Source organism: Ammospiza nelsoni, chromosome 16, assembly GCF_027579445.1.
Source record: "Ammospiza nelsoni isolate bAmmNel1 chromosome 16, bAmmNel1.pri, whole genome shotgun sequence".
Taxonomy (NCBI): domain Eukaryota; kingdom Metazoa; phylum Chordata; class Aves; order Passeriformes; family Passerellidae; genus Ammospiza; species Ammospiza nelsoni.
The window spans coordinates 12,132,168-12,156,394 of record NC_080648.1 but is presented as its reverse complement, the minus strand read 5'-3'; the positions used below and the strand labels follow the sequence as shown (position 1 = coordinate 12,156,394).

At 42.2% G+C, this 24,227-nt stretch overlaps 1 protein-coding gene across 1 annotated transcript in view; it reads left to right on the top strand.

Annotated features, from left to right (window-relative positions):
* Positions 1-24,227, top strand: part of ADAMTS2 (ADAM metallopeptidase with thrombospondin type 1 motif 2) — a 174,540-nt gene that overhangs the window by 124,727 nt on the left and 25,586 nt on the right. The window contains exons 5-10 of the mRNA XM_059483824.1: positions 566-649; positions 11,225-11,381; positions 12,215-12,320; positions 13,942-14,085; positions 16,623-16,755; positions 18,199-18,312. Coding sequence (XP_059339807.1) covers positions 566-649; positions 11,225-11,381; positions 12,215-12,320; positions 13,942-14,085; positions 16,623-16,755; positions 18,199-18,312 — 738 coding nt within the window. The remainder of the gene's footprint in view (positions 1-565; positions 650-11,224; positions 11,382-12,214; positions 12,321-13,941; positions 14,086-16,622; positions 16,756-18,198; positions 18,313-24,227) is intronic.

Genomic DNA, 24,227 nt, shown 5'->3' with positions numbered 1-24,227 from the left:
TTTTGACACACAATAAAGCCAGCTCATGTGCCTGACCAGCTTTTTGGGGGAGGCACGTCCTCTTGGCAGAGTGTGATATGATGGGTCCCAGATGTTACAGGGTGCAGCTGAGCTGATGCAGTGAATGGCTCTTGGGAGACAGGTCCTGTCTCTCTGCTCACTCATCCCCTTCCCTATGCATGGCATGGTCCTGCTCAGCAGAGAGATATTTGGGATTTTGCTTGGATTGCCATGCTCCAGGCTCCAGTGGGTGCACATGGGTCAGCTCAGCTGCATGGTGTGGGTGCACCAACATACCTCCAAGTGCAATTAGACTGGCACTTGATACCTGGTAATCTGAAGTCGCTGAGTAATATGTTTATTTTAAATGATTCCCTAAATTATGGCCTGTTGGGAGGTTACAGCAGAGTTTGGAAAAACCCCATTCCCTCTCTCATTACTGGAGTTTTTAATGTTTTAAATATGATCACAAAGCGGTGTCTGGCCTAATGACAGAGCATAAAAGGTACTGGCTGTATCACTGTCTTCATAGTTACCATTGTTAAAGCACTGAACTCTTTTGCAGGTTAATGAAATTTATCATGATGAGTCCCTGGGTGCTCACATTAACGTTGTCTTGGTGAGGATAATCCTGCTGAGCTACGGCAAGGTAAGGAAAGGTTAATTTAAATGGAGGATATCAATATCTATAGACTTCATTCTTTTATGAAGAGTGCAGTTACTGGGGACATGTATTTGTTCTGTATTTTATTCCATATATATTATCCTTGTTAGTCTGTGAATATAAAGAACTTTCATGTTTATATATATCTGTTTATCATTTAAACTTTACATTTCAAATAATTTCAATTTCTTCTGGGTTTTCCCTGTGTCATTTGATGTTACTGCTTAGCTCTGGCAGTCTGTCTTTTCAGATTTGTTTGGAATAGTCCATGAAACATAGAGAACATTTTAGTTCCTAAAGAAAACACAGTTGTGTTCTGGTTCAAGTGTATGTAAGTAACAGTAAACACAAGGTCAGCTCTGCAAGATGCTGAGGGCTATGGCTGCTTTCTAAGAACTCATTTATACTTGTGCTTATTATCAGGGGAACTACACATGTGCTTAAAGTAAAATGGGTGTTCTGTGGAATAGGGGCCAGAAGGCAAGAGCTCTGCAGATCAAATCTGTAATTAAAAATATCAAGTGTTCTTTCTCTCAGTTTCTGTGGAAGGGGATGCTCCACAGACAAAACCTGGGTAAAAAGGAACAAAATGTTAAATGGGTTTCAAAAGTATTGATCTGTTCAGTACCTGTGTCCTGTTACTGCCAAGTCAACATCAGATTGCATGGGAACAAGAACAGGACGTTTCAAGTATGTTGATAACTGCTTTGCTTAAGGACATGTGATTTTAGTGCCTCCAACGCAGCATCAGGCCCAGCTGCTCAGGGCAGAGTGTTAACATCCAATACACCTTCCTGCAGCTGGAATTGCTGGGATTTCCATGCTCATGTAGGAACCCTGGATTCTGGGTGACTCCATGTCTGTTCATGGAAGTTGTTGGAATGCTGTCAGCAAAGAGCCAGTGCAGATGGTGAAGCTCCACTGCATTCACCAGCTTACCCTGCTCAACACCAGCGGAGAATTTTCCTCCCTGGTTCAAATGAGGGAGCTCTCAGGTTTAGTCTGGCCTCTGCAGGAGACTGATTACCTGGGTACAGGTTAAATTTTTCTATTGGATCTTCCCCATCTGAGAACTAAATACACCAACCTATCTCTGCTTTTCCTGCAGTGATGATGATGATATAGTTATGCACTTTGAATAAGCTTAATCAGAAGTATGTCCTAAAGTAAATGTAAAAAAAGGTCATATTTGCCATTTTGTGATTGAGACTTCATGGAGTGTGTAGCTAACATTGAATTACAAAATATATATCCTTGATATTGCTGTAGTGGCAAAAAATTGATTGCAAATTGACTTATGAATCTCATACAAATCTGATGTTGCAATAGTGGTGGAAGCCAGCAGAATTAGTACCTGGGCTAGTAATTTCTTTGCAGTCCTTAGTACATAGGTATTTCATAATTGTTATGTGTTTATTATTATTCATCTTTAGCCCTATAGATCTGCCTCAATGTGAGCTCTGGTTATTTCTGCCATTTTCCAGATGACAGACAGTGGCTACAGGAGTCATCATTCCATCTTAAGGATCTTTGTTTTCTTGTGAAGAGCAAAGATTTGTCCATTTATAATTTGAAAGTTACCAGTTTCATATTCTTTAGAGAGGAGAGTTGGGGTAGAGGACAGAATCCAGCATTTTTTGGCAGTTCTTTGGCCACATCACAGAAGTAGCATTTGCAGGTCTGTGTAATCTGCTTCTGGATTCTACATCCACAATCTGCAGTGGACAAAATGCTTTAGCTTCTGAGTTGTCCTGCTGGTTTCAGTGGAATAATTCTGCTATCACAAGCTTGTCTCAAAGATAATTTTTCTTGCATTTCCATATCTGATTCTTGTTTACATGAAAGACAATCTATAGATTTCTAAAAACAGCAAAAAGTATATTTAAAAGATATCAATCCAGAACTCCTCTACTTTATGATGTGAGAACCTGCATGCCATGGCTGTATAAGAATATATCCTTTTCTGTTCATGTATTTAAAGTTCCTGATTAGAGGAGTCCCAGTACCAGGGAGTAGAAGGTGAGGAGAATTTTCCTTATAGGTTTGGGTTAATAAATTATTATCCCAAATGGAATTACTATCCCAAGTGGAAAAGCAGAGAGAAGAAGTATATAGTTGTTATTTTCTGAACCTGTTCTGAGGAAATAGAACAAAGCCTTGAATATTTTACTGTCCCACACACGAGCACTAACAATTTTTAGGAAAATATATATTCAAAACACATAGCATTTAGTGGGGTACTTGTACAAGTTAAGGCAGTGCATGAATGAAGCAGCGTGGCTGGCTTCACAACATGAAAATGTTATCCCAGTCTTGTTTGAGTAAGCATTTCTTTTGAAAGCATGGAGCTAATATCTTCAGATTCATTTGCTTCACTGCAGGCAATTTATATATATTATCAAGGGTGCCATTTAAATAATCATAATAATTACATTATGGTTCTGTAATTGATGAAGTATGTACCATCAACGTCAGGTTTATGACAGCACTCTCAGCTATTGCCAATTCTCCACCCCTGAGCAGCCTTCTACTGGATTGTGGGTTTTTCAGATGATTATATTATTTTATACAATATGTCATCTGTTGATAAGAATAATATGGACAATACTTGAGTTGCATAGCAACCAACCTTTCACTGGTTCTTGCTTGAAGGTACTCTACTCTTTCAAATGTACTTATATTTTAATATTCTCAAACACAGGCAACTGCACATGCAGAAGTTTCGGTAATTTCAGGAATAGCATTAATATGTGTAAGATGAAAAAATGGAACATATTCCTTAGTGATCACATGCTGAAATTACTTCAGGGATGAATTGAAAAGATCAGACATGGTTTTACTGAATTAGCACTTTGTGTGAGTTATCACCCCAGGACTTTGAGGGGGTGGCAGGTTGAGCCCTGCCAAGAGCAGCAGGCTTGGGCTCTGGCTGGGTGGTGTTTGGGGAGCAGGCAGTGTGGCTGGGCTGGGGATGGGGTAGATTTACAGGACTTTGCAGGAGCTGCCAGCCCTTCCCTGACTCCCCACTTTTCTCTCAGTACTTCCTGCAAATGATGTACCACAGACTGATGTGAAGGCTTCAGCTGTGCCTTGCTGCTGCCCACTCATTTATCAATTCCATCATTAGGATAGAAAAACATGTTCTGCAAAGGCTTCTCCATATCTGTGTTGGCTTCAGAAGCCACAATGCATTTCTCTGTATTTTCTTCACATTGACTTCCAAAGTCACTGGCTTTTTTGATGGGATGGGATACTGCAAATAAGTAAACAGGGTACATGCAGTGCATTTTTCTTCAAATGGGAAAAAGATGAGCTGGCTCATTTCTGCCTTTTTGACTTCAGTAGTAGGAAGATTGGTTCCAAATTTTGGCAACTGCGGGTATATTTGAGATTAATATAATTCAATGTTTGTGCGAATTATTCCACTTAGACCTATTTTGGTTGTAACAGCTCTATAATACAGCTAGCTCTAGAATACTCAGGGAAATAAGCAAAGCAACCACGAGCACCAAGTGCAGAGGAGGTTGCAAGAGATGAGCTGAGCATGCATTTAAAAGCCCTGACTGGTTATTCTAAAATTTGTTTGGAAACATTTAAACACTGAGCACTGCATAAAATCCTCTCATCGCCTCTTTGAGGTGAATGAATAAAGATTATTATTCCCATTTTACAGCTAAAAAAACAAAGATGTTAAGTGTTATTTTCCAAGGCCACACGGAAGGCCACTGGCAGGCTGGGGATAAGACCTCATAAATTCCTGGCTGCAGCCCCACGCTCTGTCCACTGACAATGGTGACTCTGTGTGCAGATGAGCTGCCCTTGCACAGCACAGAGGAAATCACAGGTTAGCTGGGATGGATGTAATTAATTCAGTGATTAATGAAAAAACACTTAGAAAGAATTTTGCAGGGACTGCAGGGTTTCAATAAATGCAGCCCCCTGAGGATTTGTGAGGGTTATTTCTTGGGAAATGTGAGTGTGGCAGCGCAGGACACCCTGAACTCTCCTCTGGCACCATGCACAGCCCAAGTGTATTCAGCCTGGAGCAGGGTGGGATGGGCTGAGGGATGCTGGCTGTGCTCCATGGCATCTGGAAATGCAACCAGGAGGGAGAGAAAAGCCACATAAGCTGTAAACCAGTGTTGGCACCATAACAAGTGGCTGGACTCTGACCATGTGTTAACTTGGTCAGAGTGAAAGAGGAACCTGACTGCCACAGCAGAGAGCCTCTCAAATAGCTGGGGGAGGGAAGAAAACCCTTTGAGGTAACAGTTGAAGAAGAAGGTGCTATGGGATGGATGCCTGCAACCTCATAGGACAGGACTGTCCAACTGAGAAGGTATTTTCAATTTTGTATGTCTGAGACATTAGCAGAGCTCCTGCTGCCTTCACTGGGGACAAGGCTTTACCTTTGATATTTTCATAAATGATGCTCTCTTTGTCTCTGCCATCTGACCTTTTCATGTCTAAGCTTGATACAAGCAGGGGAGATGTTCTTGGTTCAGCCAGGATGGAATTGCTGGTTCAGCCAGGATGGAATTGCTGGTTCAGTCTGAGTCAGGTTCTTCTTGATCTCTGTTTCCCATAAGGCAGCTTTGGAAGCACAAATCAGGTTTATTCTTTAAATATGGTGTTTGTCTTTACTATTTTGCTGTTGACCCTGATGTTTGCCTGGAGGGAAAGGGATGAGCACCTCCACCTCTCCCACTAAAGGGCAAAGGCTCTGGCTGAGAGCACCTGTGCCTGGCAATGCAAGGAGGTTTTTAGCTGCACATTAGGGCCATGGAACAGCTGTGCTTGGAATGGACCTTATCTAGTCCAGCTGCCCTGCTCAGAGCAAGGTCACCTGGAGCAGGTTGTTCAGGACTTTGTCCAGCTTGGTTTTGAATATTTCCAGAGACTCAATAACCTCTCTGGACAACCCTTCCCAATGTTTTGCCACTCTCATGGTAAAACTACAGTAACACTCCTGAATGCTTTTTTTCTTGCCTATTGCCTCTTCTCCTTTCTCTGGATCCCACTGAGAGGACTGTCTCAGTCATCTTTATTCCCTGCCCAATAGGTTTTTATATCTATTGAGATCTTCCTGAGCCTCCTCCAGCCTCTCCTTGTACTAGGTCACAAATGAGTTGAGTATCTTATTTTTCCACTGACATTGGTAGATACAGAAGACCTGAAAGAATCAGCAGGAATCAACAAGCCCTGACCTTACTGATGTGTCTGAAGATGGAGTTGTTGACCCCAGCATTTGGCCATGTCCAGTAACCATTTCTGCACAGGCTGAGTTGCAAGGCCAGGACCTACATATGATGTAGCATTTTGGCAGCTGTTCATGTTTTTGCGCTGTTTTCATGTTTCATATGGGGATAAAGAGAAGAGATATTGCCCCTCCTGTTTTTTATCTGGGAGAATTGTTGAATTCCCTTATTTATATATTACACTTGGAGTTTATAATTCCCCAGTGTGTTTTGTTGGGACCTTGAAGAATGTGGAGCTGGCTGATAGCATAAACAGTACTTTGTACTCCTGATCTGCTTACATTTATACAGAATTAGATACTGAAAAATTTTACAAACTGCTGCCATAAGAAAGCTTTACAAATCCCTTGAATGCAAAATGACAGTTTGCTGAATGAGCTATTTTTGTTAGTTTGGTTACCATGGACATTCAATAACTGTGTTTATTTATCTTTTGCTTGTCTTGTTCAGGATGAAAGAAGAATATGGAAGTTTTAATCCAATATCCAATGAGCAATAAAAATGCCAAGTAGAAGCGATGTAAACAGTGTGTTTTGCAGAGACTTTACGCATTCAGGAAGGGAAACTCATATGTTAAATTGTTTCCTGAACGTGTGCACTGCTGTGGTCCAACTTTTCCTGCTATAGTTTGAAGCCTGTCATGTTAAGAATATTTCTGCTCCTCCTGGAGCTACTGAAGAGCTGCAAAGCCTTCTCCGTTGGTTCTCTTGGAGCACCACCTAATGGATGAGTTAGGAAAGGTCCCAAGCTTCTGACCAGCCTAAATTTCTTATATTCTTATCACCAGGTACCTGCTCATCATCACTTTTGCAAAGTTGTACCCAGTGCTGCCAAATATCAGATAAATAAAACGTTTGTTTAAGGGGAGCTGCCATTCTGTGTGTGACACCAGTGTGTCTTTCCCATGGGCTGGCAGCTTGTACATTCTTGAAAGGCTTGGGTAGAATATAGACTAATTTTGCAGCTTTCTTCTAAGATAACTTTGACATTGTTAAAGAAAAAAGAAATACTTATTTCTTCCTTGCCCCACAATCTCCAGTCTCCACAAGTATTTTAAGGACTTTCCACAGCTTCATGAATGACTTGTTCTTCAGTGTGTTCATATGAGAGAAGTGATAACTTCCCAAAGGATAAGAAGGTTCAGAGACCTCTCTGACCTTCAACCACTTCTTACTGCCCTGCTTTGCCTCTTTGTATGAATGCAACTGCAACTCAGTTGTCTTTTTTTTTTTTTTTTGGTTGTTGTTGTTGCTTCCATCTAAGAAGGAAGGGAGTGGAGAAAAAATGAAGGCAGAATCAAAAAAGAAGGAAGGGAAATGTGCAGCATTAGTAGACGTTGAGTTTCCCAGAGAAAAGGCCTCAGCTAGTTCTGTAGGGCAGACTGTCCTCGTCACCCTCTGTGGTATCTCCTCGCCTGGGGGATGTTTTCCCAGCTGAGCCCTTTCCACTTCTTGGCCAACATCTCCATCTGTTTCCATCAGCAGTTCACAGATATTTTTGCTTTTCTTGCTGTGAGAAGGAAAGTTTCTCTTTCCATTGGCAGTTTTCCTGCTGATCAGCTGAGTAATGCTCTCCATGGGCCTGCTGTCCTGCTTGGAAAGAGGTCCTTCCCAGCCAGGTCAGAGCTCCCAGCCAGCTGCAGGACCTGTGGGTTGCTGGCAGTGTGAGCCCTTTGCTGGCCAAGAGTAACACCTACACCTCTTCTCCATGTGCAGCCTGCTGGCCCCCAGTTTCCCCTGTTTGCTGTGTGACAAGAGGGATTTTACCTTTCAGCCCTTATTACAGCACGCAGCTCATCTCTGTTCCTCTTCCTTATTTGCTTTGTCCATTTAATAAAGGGTTGGGCTCTGATGAAAGCCCACATTGGTTTCCAAAAGAAAATATTATTAAGTGTTATCTGATATCTCTACAAGAGTAATTTTTGGACAAGGTCCTTGTAAAACATATGACATCTGCCCTGTTACTAACAAGCTCTGCCTGGTCCCACAATCTCCCAGACTCCTTTCTTCAGGACAGCAGCATCTATCTGTAAAGACAAGGCAGCTGGAAAAGTGGATAAAATTCTGTATAAAGGCATGCCTGGCTTAGAAGTCTCTGACCCAAAGACCACTGGAGCCTTGGAGGTTCTTTGGAGGGAAACACTAATTCCCTTTCCTGGCCATGACATTGCCTGCTCTGAGGAGAGGACCATGGTGTTTGTGGTTCTTCAGTCTCAGCCAGTGTAGTTGCACAGCACGGTGAGCTTGACTCTCTGATGGCTCCCCAGCCATGCAATATTTGCTGTTAGCACCGATGGAGCCTTTCTGATCTGAAAGTCTTTGGCAAATTGCAGAAAGTGGGTGTTCAGGTGAAAAATTTGCTAGGAATCAAGTGGGTTTCTCTTTTCAGGCTGCTCCATTACAGTGGGGAAAGACAAGACAAGGGATTAGTGACCAGATGATTTGAGTGCTCAGTGGACTTGGAGTACTCAGCAGACAGACTGAGTTTTTCCTCTCACTCTTTGAAGTCCTCCTCACTTACAGGACCTAGACTTGCTGCTTACATTCATAGCACAGACACTCAAAATAATTGACTTCCTGCTGGATATCTTGTTTCCCAGCTTAAAGAGCAGTAAGGCTCAGGTGTATGATAAAGTTGTGTCGTTGCCAAAAAGTTGGGTCAGCTAAAACATGTTTTCTAGGACTTGTGTGTTCTCAGTTTCCCCTTTTATGTGAAAGGGTTTTTTTTCTTTCTCCCTATTGTGTTGGATGCAAAAACCCCACCATGCTCCACATTAACCACTTGGTCCAACTTCATTTGCTTGAAGACAAACTCTAAAATCAGTGTTTTGATAAGTAAGCATTGAGGTTCTCTTGGACTGAGCCTGTGGTTTTGCTCCTGGAATGGACTCAGAATGCAGTGAGGGAGTTGTTGACTCATGGCAATGCCAGGGCAGGGCTGAGCCACGGGAGCTGCTGCTCTGCTGTGCCAGACTGCTCTGGCCCCTGGCAGACTCGATGTTAATCAGAGCAGCGCTGAAACCTGCTCCCTTGGTTCATTCAGAGACAAACATTTTGCTTTTGTGATAAACACCAACGAGGGTTTGGTTTAGCAGGCAGGGAAGAGATGACAGAGGGCAGCTATAAAGCAGTGGTTATTAGGAAATAATTGACATTTTATTTTCTGTGCTTTTTTGCTGATCATGCAAATTCAAGACTTCTTTGCAAATAATTGGATACCCTTAAACAAAGCATATGTTGATAGGGCGTGTGTTTTCATTGTTTTCTGATCATTGTGTCTTAAATGATGCAATTTTTCATTTGATAGAATGTACACAAGGAGGTCATTATGAAATAAGGAAGTATTAGCAAACATCAGAAAATATTAGAAAACTAGAGGTCTCTCAACTTCATTTTGCAGCATTCTTTGCTTTTGAGTCTTGCAGTCAGATACTTTTATTGAGCTCCTTGAAGGAATTGATCTTTTTTGTGCAGTTTTAGAGAAATAAGAGTGAAGGTGGTATAGATAAATTTTGTGTTTGTTTGCTTGTTTGTTTTTGTTTTACCACTGATGGATGTTATTAAAGACCTCAGCAACAGTCAAACCCTTTTAACGGATTAGGATTTTTCTTGGAGAGCTGGGATTTTGCCCTGTATTAGTAACTCAAAGTTTGTTTAAGTATGTTCTTATAAATATACAGAGATTCAAAAAAGGCACCACAACTGTCCCACCATTTTAAATACAGTTATTAGTTCAATTTCCAAGGGAATTATGGCTGGAAGCAGTATGATCCAATACAGGATTATATTACAACTTTTTCATTCCACAGTGGTATCAGAGTCCAAACTGTGCTCTATTTGGTTTATAAATTTGTTTTTCTGAACATTTGCAGAATTGTAATATCTTAGTTTTGCCAAAATCAGACCTCAGTTTGGCAGACACTTCTTTTATCAATTCCAGTTGTTCCTCCACAACCCTTTGAGGATTTTCTTTTTCATGTAGTCAATACTCTATGTACTCCATCATGCATTCAATTAGAGGACACGTCAAATACATCTGTATTTAAACATGAATTGTATTACTTCTCTCTTATTTTTGGCATAGGCTAAGTTTTGCTCTACATTAAGTATTTTGGAATGACAAATGCTTGCAGTACAGTATAGCATCTAAACTGTAGTGGGTTTTGTTATGATTACAGTGTTGTCATGGTAATATAATTTTTGCAAATGAAAAGCCAGGGTTCACATCTGTAGTTCTTACAAATCCTGGAAGTCCTGGGACAGGTCAGTTAGTCATACATTCTGGAGTATCCCACATACAATAAGCTTTGTAAAGTTTTAGCAGTGCACAGTATCAAGCAGAATTAGCTGGGAGCTCCTAAGAAAGTACTACTTAAAAAAAAAAAAGAAGAGGCAAATGTAATAGTTGGATTTTAAAATACCTTTCTCTTCCTTGCTCAAGAGAACTGTTCTTTGCACCTCACCTAACACATCAGCTCACTGGAGCCAGCCGTGCTGTGTCAGTTCACCACCCATGTAACCTGTGGTTTACATGGAGAATGGCATCCCTCAGTGGGAAGTTGTGTTCTACCTTCTGAACGATCTTCAGATGAGTAATGGGATAAAGAAAATGCAATTTAAAAGACAGTCACTGAGAAAGTCCATTTCTGGAAGTAATGGTTCAAGTGCAGCTGAAAAAGTACACTTGGTTTTACACCAACAGAGCATCCAAGAATGTGCCAAGGTCTGCCGGAACAGCCTAAACAGCTCAATTTCATGACTAAAGCAGTGTTGAACAGGACAGGGTGCTGGCTCTCTGCAGTTGTTGTGATAGGCTTTTCTTGGCCATTAGGCATTGATCTTCCCCACACTGGGTCAGTCTCTCCTGGTTGAGTCTGTTGTGGTTCCAAAAGGGACAGGGGCTCCATCAGGAACTGTATATCCAGACTGGAAGTGATGATAAAGAGATGATAAAGAGATGTAAACTGATGCCAGGGTTGCATAGAAATAATAAGAGTGCCCAACCCAGTATCAGTTTTGTCATTAAAATACCCATCTTTTTATTTCTTGTCTATTTTTAAAATTTTGTTACATCTTAGATCTCATTAAATGCAGAATTCACAATCTAACCATGAACTTTAGCTATTTTCTTGCTTTCTTGATCCAGTAAAATTTGTTTCTGAAGCGTAAATATGTCTTAATTAAGAACAAACTTTTAATGGAAATGGGATGCTTAGTCAAGTGCCTGAAAAAGTTGGGGAAAAAAATTCCCTACGCTTCTAATAAATAACTCTTGGTGTCATTTTTTCCCTGTGTGTCTGCAGTCCATGAGTCTGATAGAGATTGGGAACCCCTCCCAAAGCCTGGAGAACGTGTGTCGCTGGGCCTACCTGCAGCAGAAACCCGACACGGGGCACGCCGAGTACCACGACCACGCCATCTTCCTCACCAGGCAGGATTTTGGTCCGTCAGGCATGCAAGGTGTGTGCCTGGCTTTGCTTTGCATTTGCATTTATTACCGAGCCAGGCTAACCACGTGAAGTTTAACTGTACGTCTTTTGCTGAGCTGTGCTCAGTGTTTTCTCTCCCTAAGAGCTCCGTGTTGGGCCATTCTCAGTTGTAACTGCTTTATTCGTTATTTGATTCTTTCTTACTGATTATCTATGGGATCATTTCTATGTTCTCACTGAAGCAAAGAAAATGGGATGCATATGTAAACAGTCCTGGAAATGCCCAAAGATTAAATAATAGATTTTGTGTTTTAAAAGTTCCAAAGCTGTTGCTGTGTTACAGCCAAATTGCAAAAAATGTTGTTATGGAGAGGACTGGAACAGCAGGGCCAAGCGCTGTCCCCTTTTTCCATTTTTCAGACCTCTGCCTCCTGTGAGATCAGGTTTTTCACCAGAGGGGAGAAATCTCAGACCTTTCCCATTCATTTTGAGTTGGCCAGAACTGCTGTTAACACAGGATGGGGCTTTGCTCCCTGAGGGGTGGTTTTGGGCTCCTCCATACAGCAGCACGGCGTTTTCTTTGCCACTGTTGTCTTATGCACTTAGAAAAGGCAACTGTAGGGCAGTCCAAGAGGTAACAAGAATTTTCTTGGTGAGCCAGGAAGTTTTCATTTGTTCAAGGCTGGTTTCGTCTGTTTCCTAGATGAAGGAGAACATTGTTAAATGTCTGGGGGCAGAGGTCTTGGGAGGACCACTTCAACTATACTTGAGTCACAACAAAGGAAAGAGCTCACCCTAGAACTTCCCACCACGCTGATTTTTCTGTACTTGTTCATTTTCTGAAACCCTTGGTGCTTCTCACAGGCTATGCCCCCGTCACTGGGATGTGCCATCCTGTCCGGAGCTGCACTCTCAACCATGAAGATGGTTTTTCATCTGCATTTGTGGTGGCTCATGAAACTGGACATGTGTGAGTACAACTGGACATCTGTGTTGTGCCTTAAATGGTTTTTTGTACAAACAAATGCTGCTGACATTGAACAGATGCAATTTTTGTTAAGAAACAATATTTAGAATTTAGAGCTCTGGTTTCAAGTCTCAGCTCTCACAAAGCTTTTTTTATGATCTTAAATAAGCTTTATATTTTGGGATTTTCAAATGGGGAAAAAATAACTAATACCAAAATATCTTCCAGGGCTGCTGTGGGACTAGACTGAATGATGTATTGTAGTCTCCTGGCGGAAATAAAAAGTACCCATAATAAAGAAATATGAATTCACTGAGTCAGGTGAACACAGTATTCTTGCAAACAATCCATACTAAATAAGCACATAATCTGTATATGTTAGTGCTGATAAAGGAAACAATACTGTATAGAAGCAAGGTGCCAAGCACTGCAGTTCCAACTGTTCTATATATCTCATATAAAAAATGTAATCCTTTTACTGTTGATGTGATTTGAACCAATGCCTGAGCAGCAGTTGTCAGAGCTTTGGCTTTTCCCAGATCTTTTTAGTTTCTCTGTTCTCCCTCCAGAGAACTCCCACTGATTTCCCATTTTCTCTTTGGTAGAATAACAGGTACCAGAAGGCTTTTTCTGAACAGTTTCCATCTATTCTGTTTTTCCTGTGAAAGCCTTCAGGCCCTTTCTCTTTTTTTAAACAATGAAGTGCCAAAATTTATTGAAATCACCATAAACATATCTCTTAGTTAGACAGAGACACCTATTTGAGACTCAGATAGTATTCGATTCCAGAATTTTTGAATTAGGAATGACAAGAACACAGCATGGACTTTAAAAGAGACTGCAGAAAGTTTGTAGTCCCTCAAGTCATATTCAGCCCCAATGTGTTGATTTGGTTTAACTATGGACAGATATTGCCCACATTAGTCCAATAGTGCTTATTAAAAATACAGTATAAGATTCTAACAAAGGAAAGGAGCAAGTATATTAATAATAAATCAAAAAAGAAATTTTAAACCATCTGTAATTTGGGGTAATTTTCTAGAAAACATCCACCACTTTCCAGGCTGTTTCACATTTAAACAATGTGGGATTGCTCCTGGGCAACAGCAGCAGCTTGTCTGAACTAGCGTTCTGTGTGCTGCCTTTCTTTATTTCCATGCAAAAGAATTGTCTGCAGTTGCAAAATACTTTGAATCAAGCTAAGGTGTGATTTTTTTAGAAGTTATATAAAGCCCTGAATAGCTCCAGATTAGAGCCTGGGAAGGTTTCTGTTACAATTCCTGGAGGGTGGGCAGGCTTAGTAATTCAGAAATGGATTCACATTTAGCTGTAGTAATTCACAAATGTGTGTGTGCACAAAGCCCACAAAAGGCATTTTTAGGTTTTTTTTGAAAGTGGATTAGGCTGATGACATGAAGGTACTCTCCAGGGTCAATCTTTCCATGTGGGAGTTACTCCAGACCAGCTCTAGCTCCGTCCTCACCCTTTTTCCCCATGACTTTGCTCATGTGAACAAGGGCAGTGGGAGTTCAGAACCTTGCTGGCACCAAGCCCTGGTGATACGGGGAGGGAGAGCACTTGGAGCCCACCCTGGACGTCACCTCTGTGTCTCTGTTGGGGGCAGTTTAGGAATGGAGCACGACGGCCAAGGGAACCGCTGCGGGGACGAGGTCCGGCTGGGCAGCATCATGGCCCCCCTGGTGCAGGCAGCCTTCCACCGCTTCCACTGGTCCCGCTGCAGCCAGCAGGAGCTGAACCGCTACCTCCAGTGAGTAACACTGCCTACAGTGAGTAACACTGCTTCCAGTGAGTAACACTGCCTCCAGTGAGTAACACTGCCTACAGTGAGTAACACTGCCTACAGTGAGTAACACTGCTTCCAGTGAGTAACACTGCCTCCAGTGAGTAACATTGCCTACAGTGAGTAACAGTGCCTACAGTGAGTAACACTGCTTCCAGTGAGTAACACTGCCTACAGTGAGTAACACTGCCTACAGTGAGTAACACTGCCTCCAGTGAGTACCACTGCCTACAGTGAGTACTGCTACCTCCAGTGGGTACTGCTACCTCCAGTGAGTACTGCTACCTCCAGTGGGTACTGCTACCCCCAGTGAGTACCACTGGACAGCCTCTGCCCTCTGTGAGGGGACACTTCTTCCTCTCATCTTCACTTTGATGGCAGCCTGTCACATTCACATTTTCTGAAAAATCCCTTCGCCCAGGATTTTTCTCCTGGGAAGCTGAGAAGCTTCAGAGAAAAGAGAAACAATTCTTATCTCATTTGATTCTCCTGTGTTTTGCTCCTTTGGAATGTGTTTGGAGATTGTTTACCACAGGTGATTGTTTCGTTGGTTTCTGGTGTGGGTTGTTTTCACTCATTGGCCAATCAGGGCCAAGCTGTGTTGGGACTCTCTCCAGAGTCACAAGTTATCATTATTATCTTTTTAGCATTCTGTAAATATCCTTTCTGTATTCCTTAGCATAGTATAGTATAGTATAGTATAGTATAGTATAGTATAGTATAGTATAGTATTCTTTAATATAACATAGTATCATAAAGTAATAAATTAGCCTTCTGAGAGCATGGAGTCAGATTCATCATTGCTTCCTTCATCGGGGCACCCTGCAAATACAATATCAGCCCATTCTACATTATTCGCATTTCATTTGTGTCTGTTTGTTTTCTGGACATTGAGGGTGTATTTGCTGTCCTCTCAGGGGTGATGGAAGGCACTGTTATGAATCTCATTGCTAACTTTCCTCCCTCCCTACTCTAATCTCTAGCTGAGCACTGCCTTGGCTACCCAGCAGTGTCGTGTCTGTCTTGCCATTTGTTGCTTATGATACCTGTCAGTGACAAGATGGTGCTGCCTAGAGAGGAAAATCTGCCCTGCAAGTGCTCAGGGCTTTTCTTGACTTTAGTAGATATCTGAAGAGCACACATGGTTCCAGAATCAGGTCTTCAGTTGTTAATTTTTCTTTCAGTACCTTAAATGCAAAAGCTGTTTAAACAGCTTCATCCATGCCCCTTGCCTTCCTTTTTGGACCTGACACTTCAGGCATTAGATCTGTGTAGAGTTCCCTGACAAATTCTGCTGTTTATGACCTTTTTTTTTTTTTGCTTCTTACAGAAAAAACCTTCCCCTTATTATGTGCAAGTTTTACAAAAAATATGGGAAAGCTACCACCATAACCAGAAAAAGCTGAAAATGAGCAGGAAAAAATGCAGCAAAATACATGAACTAACTCTTTTCATCAGTATTTTTATTATTGTAGATATCTTAGGCATGGCAATAAAGAATAAAAACATTGTGAGGGAAGTGTGATTGTTTCAATTAGCAAGATCCTCCAGAACTTTAGCCATTAAATAAAAATCATCTGGCCTAGAGGGCTGCTTTATGTTCTTTTAAATACAACTATTTATAAAATGTCTTATAACAAAGCAGAATGATGGTTTGCTTTGAAGTAACTCTAACCTCAAAATTCTGCTTTCAGCTATTGGTAACTTCAAGGCAATCTTAATGATTGCCAGGGTAGGCTTGTGTATGGTGTCCTCATGTCTGTTGAATAACTGGGAGACATTTCAGAGATCCTGTGGACTGGGCTGGTGTTGTGAATCAACCAGTTCTTACACTGTGTTAACCATTTGGGGGGACTGCCATCAGTCCTTTGTACTGGCATGACTTGGTCAGATGTAATTCTACAGGCTGTCCTCACTCCTTAGGAGCAGAGGAGAAACTTCCATATTGATCACACAGAAAGAAAACTTATTTTAAACTATGGATGGAGTTGGGAGTGATCAGGAGAAGCAGAGAGAGGGAACAAAACCAACTGAAGTCTGTAACTGAGTCACTGCTTCTCAGGGAGGACACAGGGAAGCTGTAAGCTCAGTTCTGGGCTGGTTACCCTGGCCTCTGCTTTTGAAACCTCATTTGAGAGACAGCTGCAGGCAGCAAGAAATTCCGCAAATGGAAAATTAATTAAACTTTCTTTTCTTCCTGGTCTCATGTGGATTCTTCCTTTGATTTTTTTCACATAAGGGGCCTGGAGACGGATAGGAATTTACCTGCAAGCTAAATGGAAATTACAATGGAAGGGCTTCAAAAAAAGATGTGTAGAATCCATTGAAGGTAGATACGACATGCTAAAGTGAATGTGCCCATAATTGTGATATTAGCTACTCTTCAGGACCAAGATCTGAGAAATTGCAGGCTGTATTTTGTTTGGAACAAAAAGGCAACGAAACCACAAACACTGTGCAAGCCTCACAGCCCCATCTGTTCCTGTAATTGTTGCCTGTTGCAGCTCCTACGATTGTCTGCGGGATGATCCCTTCGAACACGACTGGCCCTCCCTTCCACAGCTGCCAGGGATTCACTACTCCATGAATGAGCAGTGCCGATTTGACTTCGGGCTGGGATACATGATGTGCACAGCTGTGAGTACTTAACTTTAGCTGCTGCTGTTTCTCATCCAGGAGTGCTCTAAGTGTCTCTGAAATGTCCTTAAAAGGGACAGCGTAGTGAAGCCCACAAGGAAAGATATTTTGCCTTCTTATCTGTAAGCAAGGATTAACAACTGAATGTTGTCATATATGTTATTCTAAATATCTCTTGGTCTTTTTTTTTTTTTAAGCTGAGGTTACAGAAGTAGTTATTGTGCAGTTTCATAAATATCTGTAGTTGTCAAGCAAAGAAACTTGCTGTGTTATTGAGCCTCCTCTTGCTGGCAGCTGGTTATTTTGCTACAAAACTCCCACCCGGATGTGAAGGAGATGGATTTGCTGCCACATCTCGTAGTGCTAGCACAGGGCAGCATGCTTTTATGATCCAATTTTATGGAAAGTGCGATGTATTTTGATACCTTGCAAGAGAAAATGGGCATCACAGCGAGTAAAGCAACTTGTAAGGGCTCTTGTGACACGGTTGGCTCTTGTGTATGAGGAAAATAAGAGGCAAAGTCTAAGTTTAAAGCAAGGCAAGTTCATTGCTATTCTCAGCGGACTGGCCTCAGAAAATAAAGTCTTCTGCAGCAGGGCTCTGTCTCCCACCTCCAGCCCCTCAAGTAGAACTAAATATTAAATGGAAAGAGATGTTTTCAGCTGCTGGCAGCTGCTGACAGGTAACATTTCTGCTTTCATTCCCATCTGCAGGAATATATGAGCCGAGCAGTGTCCCTAGATAATGGATGAGGACCTTTACAGCATGAGCTGTAGTGTAGTGTCTTTATTCAATTCCCTCTGAAGCTGCCTTGGAAGAATGTCCCAGCCAAAGGGAATCTTTTCTTACAGCCATCCTCCAGAGCATGGGAGATGGAGGCTTTCTATTTTTCTTTGTTCAGAATAGTCAAAAGCATGTCCAGACATCATGATTTAGTATGTTTTGTGGTGGGTGCTTCCCATCCTCTCCTATAGAAGCCTTTGGATTGTAGGTAAAATGCTGATTTATTCATTGGATTGGGGACCTGATCTCAAATTTCCATCCCCCTAAGAAGGGGATTACAACAGCTGAGCTGAGCAGCTCATTTCCATTTCCCATGGGTGCACAAGGATTTTTTGCTTTGTTTGCCAAAGGAAGCAGCCCCGTTTGGAGAAGCTGTAAGAAAAGGCAGTCTCACTGCCTGAGGAAGCTGGTTGGTCACTTGTGTAAAACTATTTTTGTTTGACTTTATTCCATCTCATGCAGATGGGATCTCACCTCAGAGTCATGATTCTGTATGCTCAAATATTCAATCCACAGACATCACGGTGCTCCTCAGGGATCAGCACCAATAGCTGGAATTTTAAACCTAGGAAAGAAACCCCCCCATCTGCAGCTCCTGTTGCAGTTTCCAGTGGGAGCTCTCTCAAACATCAACCACTCTGATTTTTTGTGTGTTCCAGTTCCGTACATTTGATCCCTGCAAGCAGCTGTGGTGCAGCCACCCTGAGAACCCCTATTTCTGCAAAACCAAGAAAGGGCCTCCGCTGGACGGGACCATGTGTGCACCAGGGAAGGTGAGAGCTGTGCACCCACACACCCGTGTGTGTTCATGTGCGTTTGTGTGCAGCTGGGGATGTTCCCCTCAAAATCAAGAGGAGCAAGAGGAGAACCTTACCCATCTTTGCTAAGATGGGCAAACTCCTGAGTGCAAGTGAAGTACTGAGCATTAGCTCAGCTGGTTGGAGCATGGTGCTAATAGCACATGGGTTTCATCCCTATAGGGGCCATTCACTCAAGAGCTGGACTTGCCTATCCTTGAGGGTCCCATCCAACTCAGAATATTCTGTGATTCTGAGCAGTGTGAGGGGAGGACATGGGGTGAGGGCTGGTGTGTTCTGCATGGCCACTCTGGGACCATTAAACCCCGTCCTCAGGCAGGTCATGGCAGGATCTGCCCCACACAAGTCCCTGTGGCAAAGCCAAAAATGAGGAAATTTCCTCTCTCCTCTGACTCTTTTGAGGTCAGGGTGTTGTGCTTGGACCAGCAATGTTGCCATGGTGCTGCCTGGCCTCCCTCATACAGAGAGCAGTGGGAGCTGGAGAAACATCCAAGCCACAGCCCTGGAGCTTCCCGGAGGGAAGGGATGGATGTGGGAGCTGAGTGCCAGCTAGAGAGAACCCACAAGGCAGCACAGAGGGGCTGTGAGCAGAGAAGGGCAGGTCTGTGGAGGTGGATTTGCAGGTCTGATGAGAGCCCAGGGAGGCACGAGGAGCAGTGCAGGGATGTGTGGGGTGGCAAAGGCTCAGAGAGCTCCGGCCACGCAGCCACCACGCTGGAGCCGCTCCCAGCCCCGGTTCTCCTCCCTGGAGATCACACTCTGCTCACTGTGGGTCTGAGCTCCAAATCCTTTGAAGTCTGATGAAAAAAAATCTGGCTTCCCTGGGCTTTGGATGCAGTGACTGAGGGGGAGAGGAAGATGTCGCTACTTGGAAAGGTTTTTTTACAACCCGGTGTATGACATCATTTATGCGATAAATGAACCATATTAGCAGCTGCTGTTACGGCTTGAAAAGTCTTTTTTATGGAAAAGTGATGTTAAATTAATTCCCCAGCAAGTCACGCTCTATTCAAATCACTCCCTTCTGGTTTTCTCTTCTTTAAATTATTCCTGTTACAAAAGCTTTGTTTCTGATTAAATAAAAAAAAAACAAAAAAACAACTAGATTACAATCCAAAATTTTAGACAATTTATTTGGATGCACTTTTCTCTATTTTGATTTTTATATTAAAAATATTCATGACCCCCAACAGAAAAAAAAAGTTATATTCCATTTTGTTGCATCACCCTCTCCCCTGCACCTTTCATTCATATTAGTACTTGAACAGAAATGAGGAGAAAAAAGGAATTTGTAACCCTACAGTTAAGGATCTGTCAGTGCTTCCATTATAAACAGTTTGTCAGGATATTATGCAACTCAGCTGTAAAAATTTTCTTTGGACTGGAACTTGGGATCCAAGGCTTCAGCAAGCTGTGCAGACAGCCAGGCTTTTGAGCTCTGCAGAGATGCAAGAGAGTATGTGCACATTCTGAAGTAGATGATAGGACTCTGTTTTATTCTCAAGGGAGCTGTCCCAGTTTTTTGATAAATAAACTTGCTGCCACCTTCCAGAAGAACCTGAGAAAATGATATAAAATGAAAACCATTTTATTAGATAAAGCTCAGCAGTCTGAACTAAATGGTGTGGGTTTTTTAAAATAGTACGAGTTCTGGAGGTTATATAGCTGACTTTATGTGTCTGAGCTCAGCATTTGACCAGTGTATTTATTAGATGTTGGTGTTTTTAATACAGGTACATCAGATCAATGCTTTTACATCTGTTCCTTTCCTTTTCATCTCTGCCCTTGATTTTGCCTTCCCCTGTTCACTCTCTTCACCAACTGGGACAATACCAGAGGCTCCTGCCTGAATGCACGGGGCTGTAAAATGCATTTATTGCCCAAAGCTGGGACTCGGTTGCTGTGTTCCTTTCAGGTACATCTCCCAGGATACCTCATCAGCACTTGAGAAAAATGGAAAATAATTTCAAACATAATCTCCTATTTTCTTTGGAATCATGCCAGAAAAGAAAAGTACAGAAACATAAGCAATTAAAGATGTTGATTGAGAAAGATTCATTTGTTTCCCACTTTAGAGACTTGCAGTTTTCATGATTTCATACCACTAATTCCCAGTGCCTATTTTAAGCTCAAAACCAATCACAACTCTGCTGATGTGTCAGAGAAACATCCTGGCTTTGCTGCAGCTGAGGGGATGGGATGCCAGGAATGAAAGTGGTGCTGGGGAGGCGGTGCGTGGATGTTCTCACCTAGGGCTGGTGTTCACATAACTGAAAACTGATCCCAAATCCAGCAAGATGCCATGGAGGAGAATCCAGTCCAGCTGCCTCCTTCCCAAATGATGGTCAAGGGGCAAGAACAGCCACGTGGGAAGTGTGAAATCTGGACCATATTTTGGCAGGCAGCATGGGAAGGGACATGTGTCTGCACACCCAGGCTGTGTCCTGCATGTTCCAGACATTACCCTTTGAAAGGGAAGATGAGTCTTTCCAATGCTGTTTATACATGTGTATGTATGTGTACAGATAATTTTATATATATATATATATATAAATACATATATACTTATGTAAATACATATATATTTATGTAAATGTTTGTAAGTTCTTCTGTGCCTGTGGTCATATGAACTAAGTTGCCAAAAGAGTGAGGTTCTGCCATTTTGAAAACTTCTTAATAAGCCTTCTTGTGCAAGTGGAGATGCTGAGCAACTATTATGTTAATTGGCAGCAAACTAATAATTTGCTGGGTTTAAAGATAAAAAATAACATATTCTCCTGGACCTTCCCAGTCAGAAAACTACTATTTTGACAGAATCCTAAAGGAAATAGAAAAATTTATACTGCTCCCAGTGTGATTATTTAAAACCAGATAGTTTTCAACAGCAAGAGGGAAGTTTCTATCAGTTTTGTGAGACTTTGATGATGCAGCCACTTGCAATGGTCACATTACCTTCCACAAAATAACTCTGGTGAGTAAAGTTAAACACATGGAGGTTCAGAGTCCTACTGTGGAGTCACAGACACTCCATAAATTGCTGTAGTAAACCACGCAGACAAGACATAACTGTGCAAAGCTTAACTCTGCCCAGCATTCTGTAGATTGAAAGAAAACATATGCTGTCAGCTGATAATTTATTTACTTGTATACAATTCTGTCAGCTCTACTATTAGCCTCAGGCTTCTGAATCCAGGCAAACTTCAGAAATCTATCATCAGTTTTTGTTATTCCATTTTTTAAAAATATTACTCTTCTGAGGAGACATTTATGTCAGCTGAAGTAGCTAACTGCTCTCCACAGGGTGGAAATGAAACCCAGAGTCAGTCACGCAGGGAGATCACATGTTTGAGTCCATCTGCTTGCTGCAGTGACTAACATCAAGGTTTGCACCACCTGAGCCTCCTTTTTTTTCTTTTCTTGGAGAGAGGTTAAGACCCTGGTTGCTGCCCCTGCCAACCAAGCTGATGTTGCTCTTAGGTTTGGCTTCTGTGCCAAGGATCCAGCACAAGCCTAGCAGGTCTTCTCATTGCTTGCACTGTGCTAATGAGATGATCTAAGTGAAACTTGGAATGATCTTTTATTCTGTCAGGAAAGGAAGGGAACGATTAAATATTGAAATAAATAGATACTTTTGAGAAGAAAGATGGACCAAGAAAAGAGGGTTCTGAAAACACTAATGTGTACTCAAAGAAATGCAGTTAATTTCCCACTGAGAAAGCTGACCTCAGCTTCTCTTGGAGACAGGAGACAGATGGGTGAATGTGTGCTGTGTTAGTCACCACAGGAACAGAGAACACTTGCTTCTCCACTGAAGAAACTTTTACTGCCTCAGAGCAGTCCTCAGTGTTGGAACTTTCAGTTCATCCCTTGCAACCAATTATTTCAAACAGATGGAGCAGAGCGGGCCAGCCTGCGTGTGATGGGGAATGCAAACGAATCAGTAACGCCCTCCTGATGGGAGCCCAGGACAGTGAGGAGAACTGAGCACCCCAGCCTTGGTGCAGTATGAGGGGTTCCTTGGTAGATATTGGAGCATCAAGTGACGAGATCAGAGAAGTGCCCATTGCTGCCCAATATAAAATAGTTACAGATACTCACAGAAGATCTTCAAGTCTTTTCTTGGAAAATTGACTTGCAGATGTGTTGAGCCCACAGGAACACACTGGCTCTTCTTTTGGCATCCACAGCAGTTGTTTCAAAGAACTGCTGAAAACAGCAGTGGAATGTTTTACTGCAAGAAATTTAAGCTCCCTCTCCTGGAAATTGCACTTGTTTTGGACTGCCCTGTTTGCCAGAAAAATAGGCGAGACTGCAAGAAGTCATCTTCAACTAAGAAAACGATTTGCATTTACCCATTTTTTTCTCATTTAAAAAAGAAAATTGCTTTAATATGCTTCATTCTTTAAGTGAAACCCCCTGTTTACGAAGGGAATAGTGCTTGAAATTGGCTCTTTTCCACCTCATTATGTAGTTAATGTAGTAGCAATAGGAAGGGTTGGATTTAACTTCCTTTATTACACTGGAGATTGCTCTGTCTCTGGTTTTACCTTCTCATGCATTTTCTTGCACGGATCTGCACAGAGTAAGATTCATTAGTGAATCATTTTGTTTGCTGTAGGCTCCTTTCTTTTAATCCACAAATAAAAGGCAGAGCTGGGGATGACTCATTTTACACAAATGCTTCTCTCCTAATAGCTCTGCCTCAGCTTCCCAACAATCAGCATCTGACCAGCTCCTGCACTAAAAATCAGTGCTGCTCTTCTCTTTACACAGCAAAGTCAATAACATTATTCCATGTTTGCCTTCCAGTTCAGGGACCAGTCTCAGTGTCAGAGGGGGGTTTATTAGAGGTTGTTGCAAACCTACATCCTGCTGGAAGCACAGTGTCATCACACGTCTCTCCCTCTCCTCCATGAGTCCAAGCACGGGATTCTGGATCATCACACAATGAACATAGGCTAAATGGCTCCTGAAATGGATTTGGTCACTGCTGTGGAACTTACACCTGGGAGATGCAGCAGCCTGATAAAAGGATGTGTGAGCAAGCACAGATCAGGAGCTGTCACTTCACATCTGCTTGCAAGCCTATTGACAAGCTGAGACACTGCCAGCTTCCCCCACATCACTGAATGGTCCCCTGGCAGTGCAGGGCCCCACGACTCAAACGGTTTGATCAAACAAACCTCTCTAAAGCCATAAGTAAACAGTCCCTGAAGGGTACAGCCCTGAGCTTCTAAACCAAAAAAAGCAAAGGACATATTAGCATTTTGCATTTCTTTCATGCTTTGCTGAATTATCTCTTGTTCTGTCAAACATCTAAGAAAAATCTGCCCATTACAGCTCTGGAGCAGGATTGGTGTAATTGGCTTTGTGGTACCTCATTTATTTCAATAGGTTTTGACTTTGAATATCTGAAGTCATGGGAAAGAAAAAAATAGTCGAAACCTAATTTCTACTCTCTCTTCTACTCCTTGTCCTACCAAATCAGCCCCAAAATAAATTGCATGAATATGAGCCAGTCACTGAGCAGATTAGTGAACCAGTAAGCTCTGCCTTGTCACCATTCTAATGATTCCCACTTGAAATTCAGCATTCTTAATGATTATCCTTCACTTTTAGATTTGCCTTCCAGATCACTAATCACTCTCTGCTCAAGAACACTCTCCTGTTATATATCTTCTGATTTTGTTTTTGCTGGCAGCATGCATTTAGCCATATGCTTGTCTTGTGCAGCCTGCCAAATTCCTGCGTTCCAGGGCTTGTTAAGCTGTGTAAAATGTTGTTGTTGACTTGAATGTTAAGGAAAGTAAGTGACTGATTTCACTTGTTGTTGCAGCCATCTGTGCTCCTGAGCCAGAGCTCTCATCCCA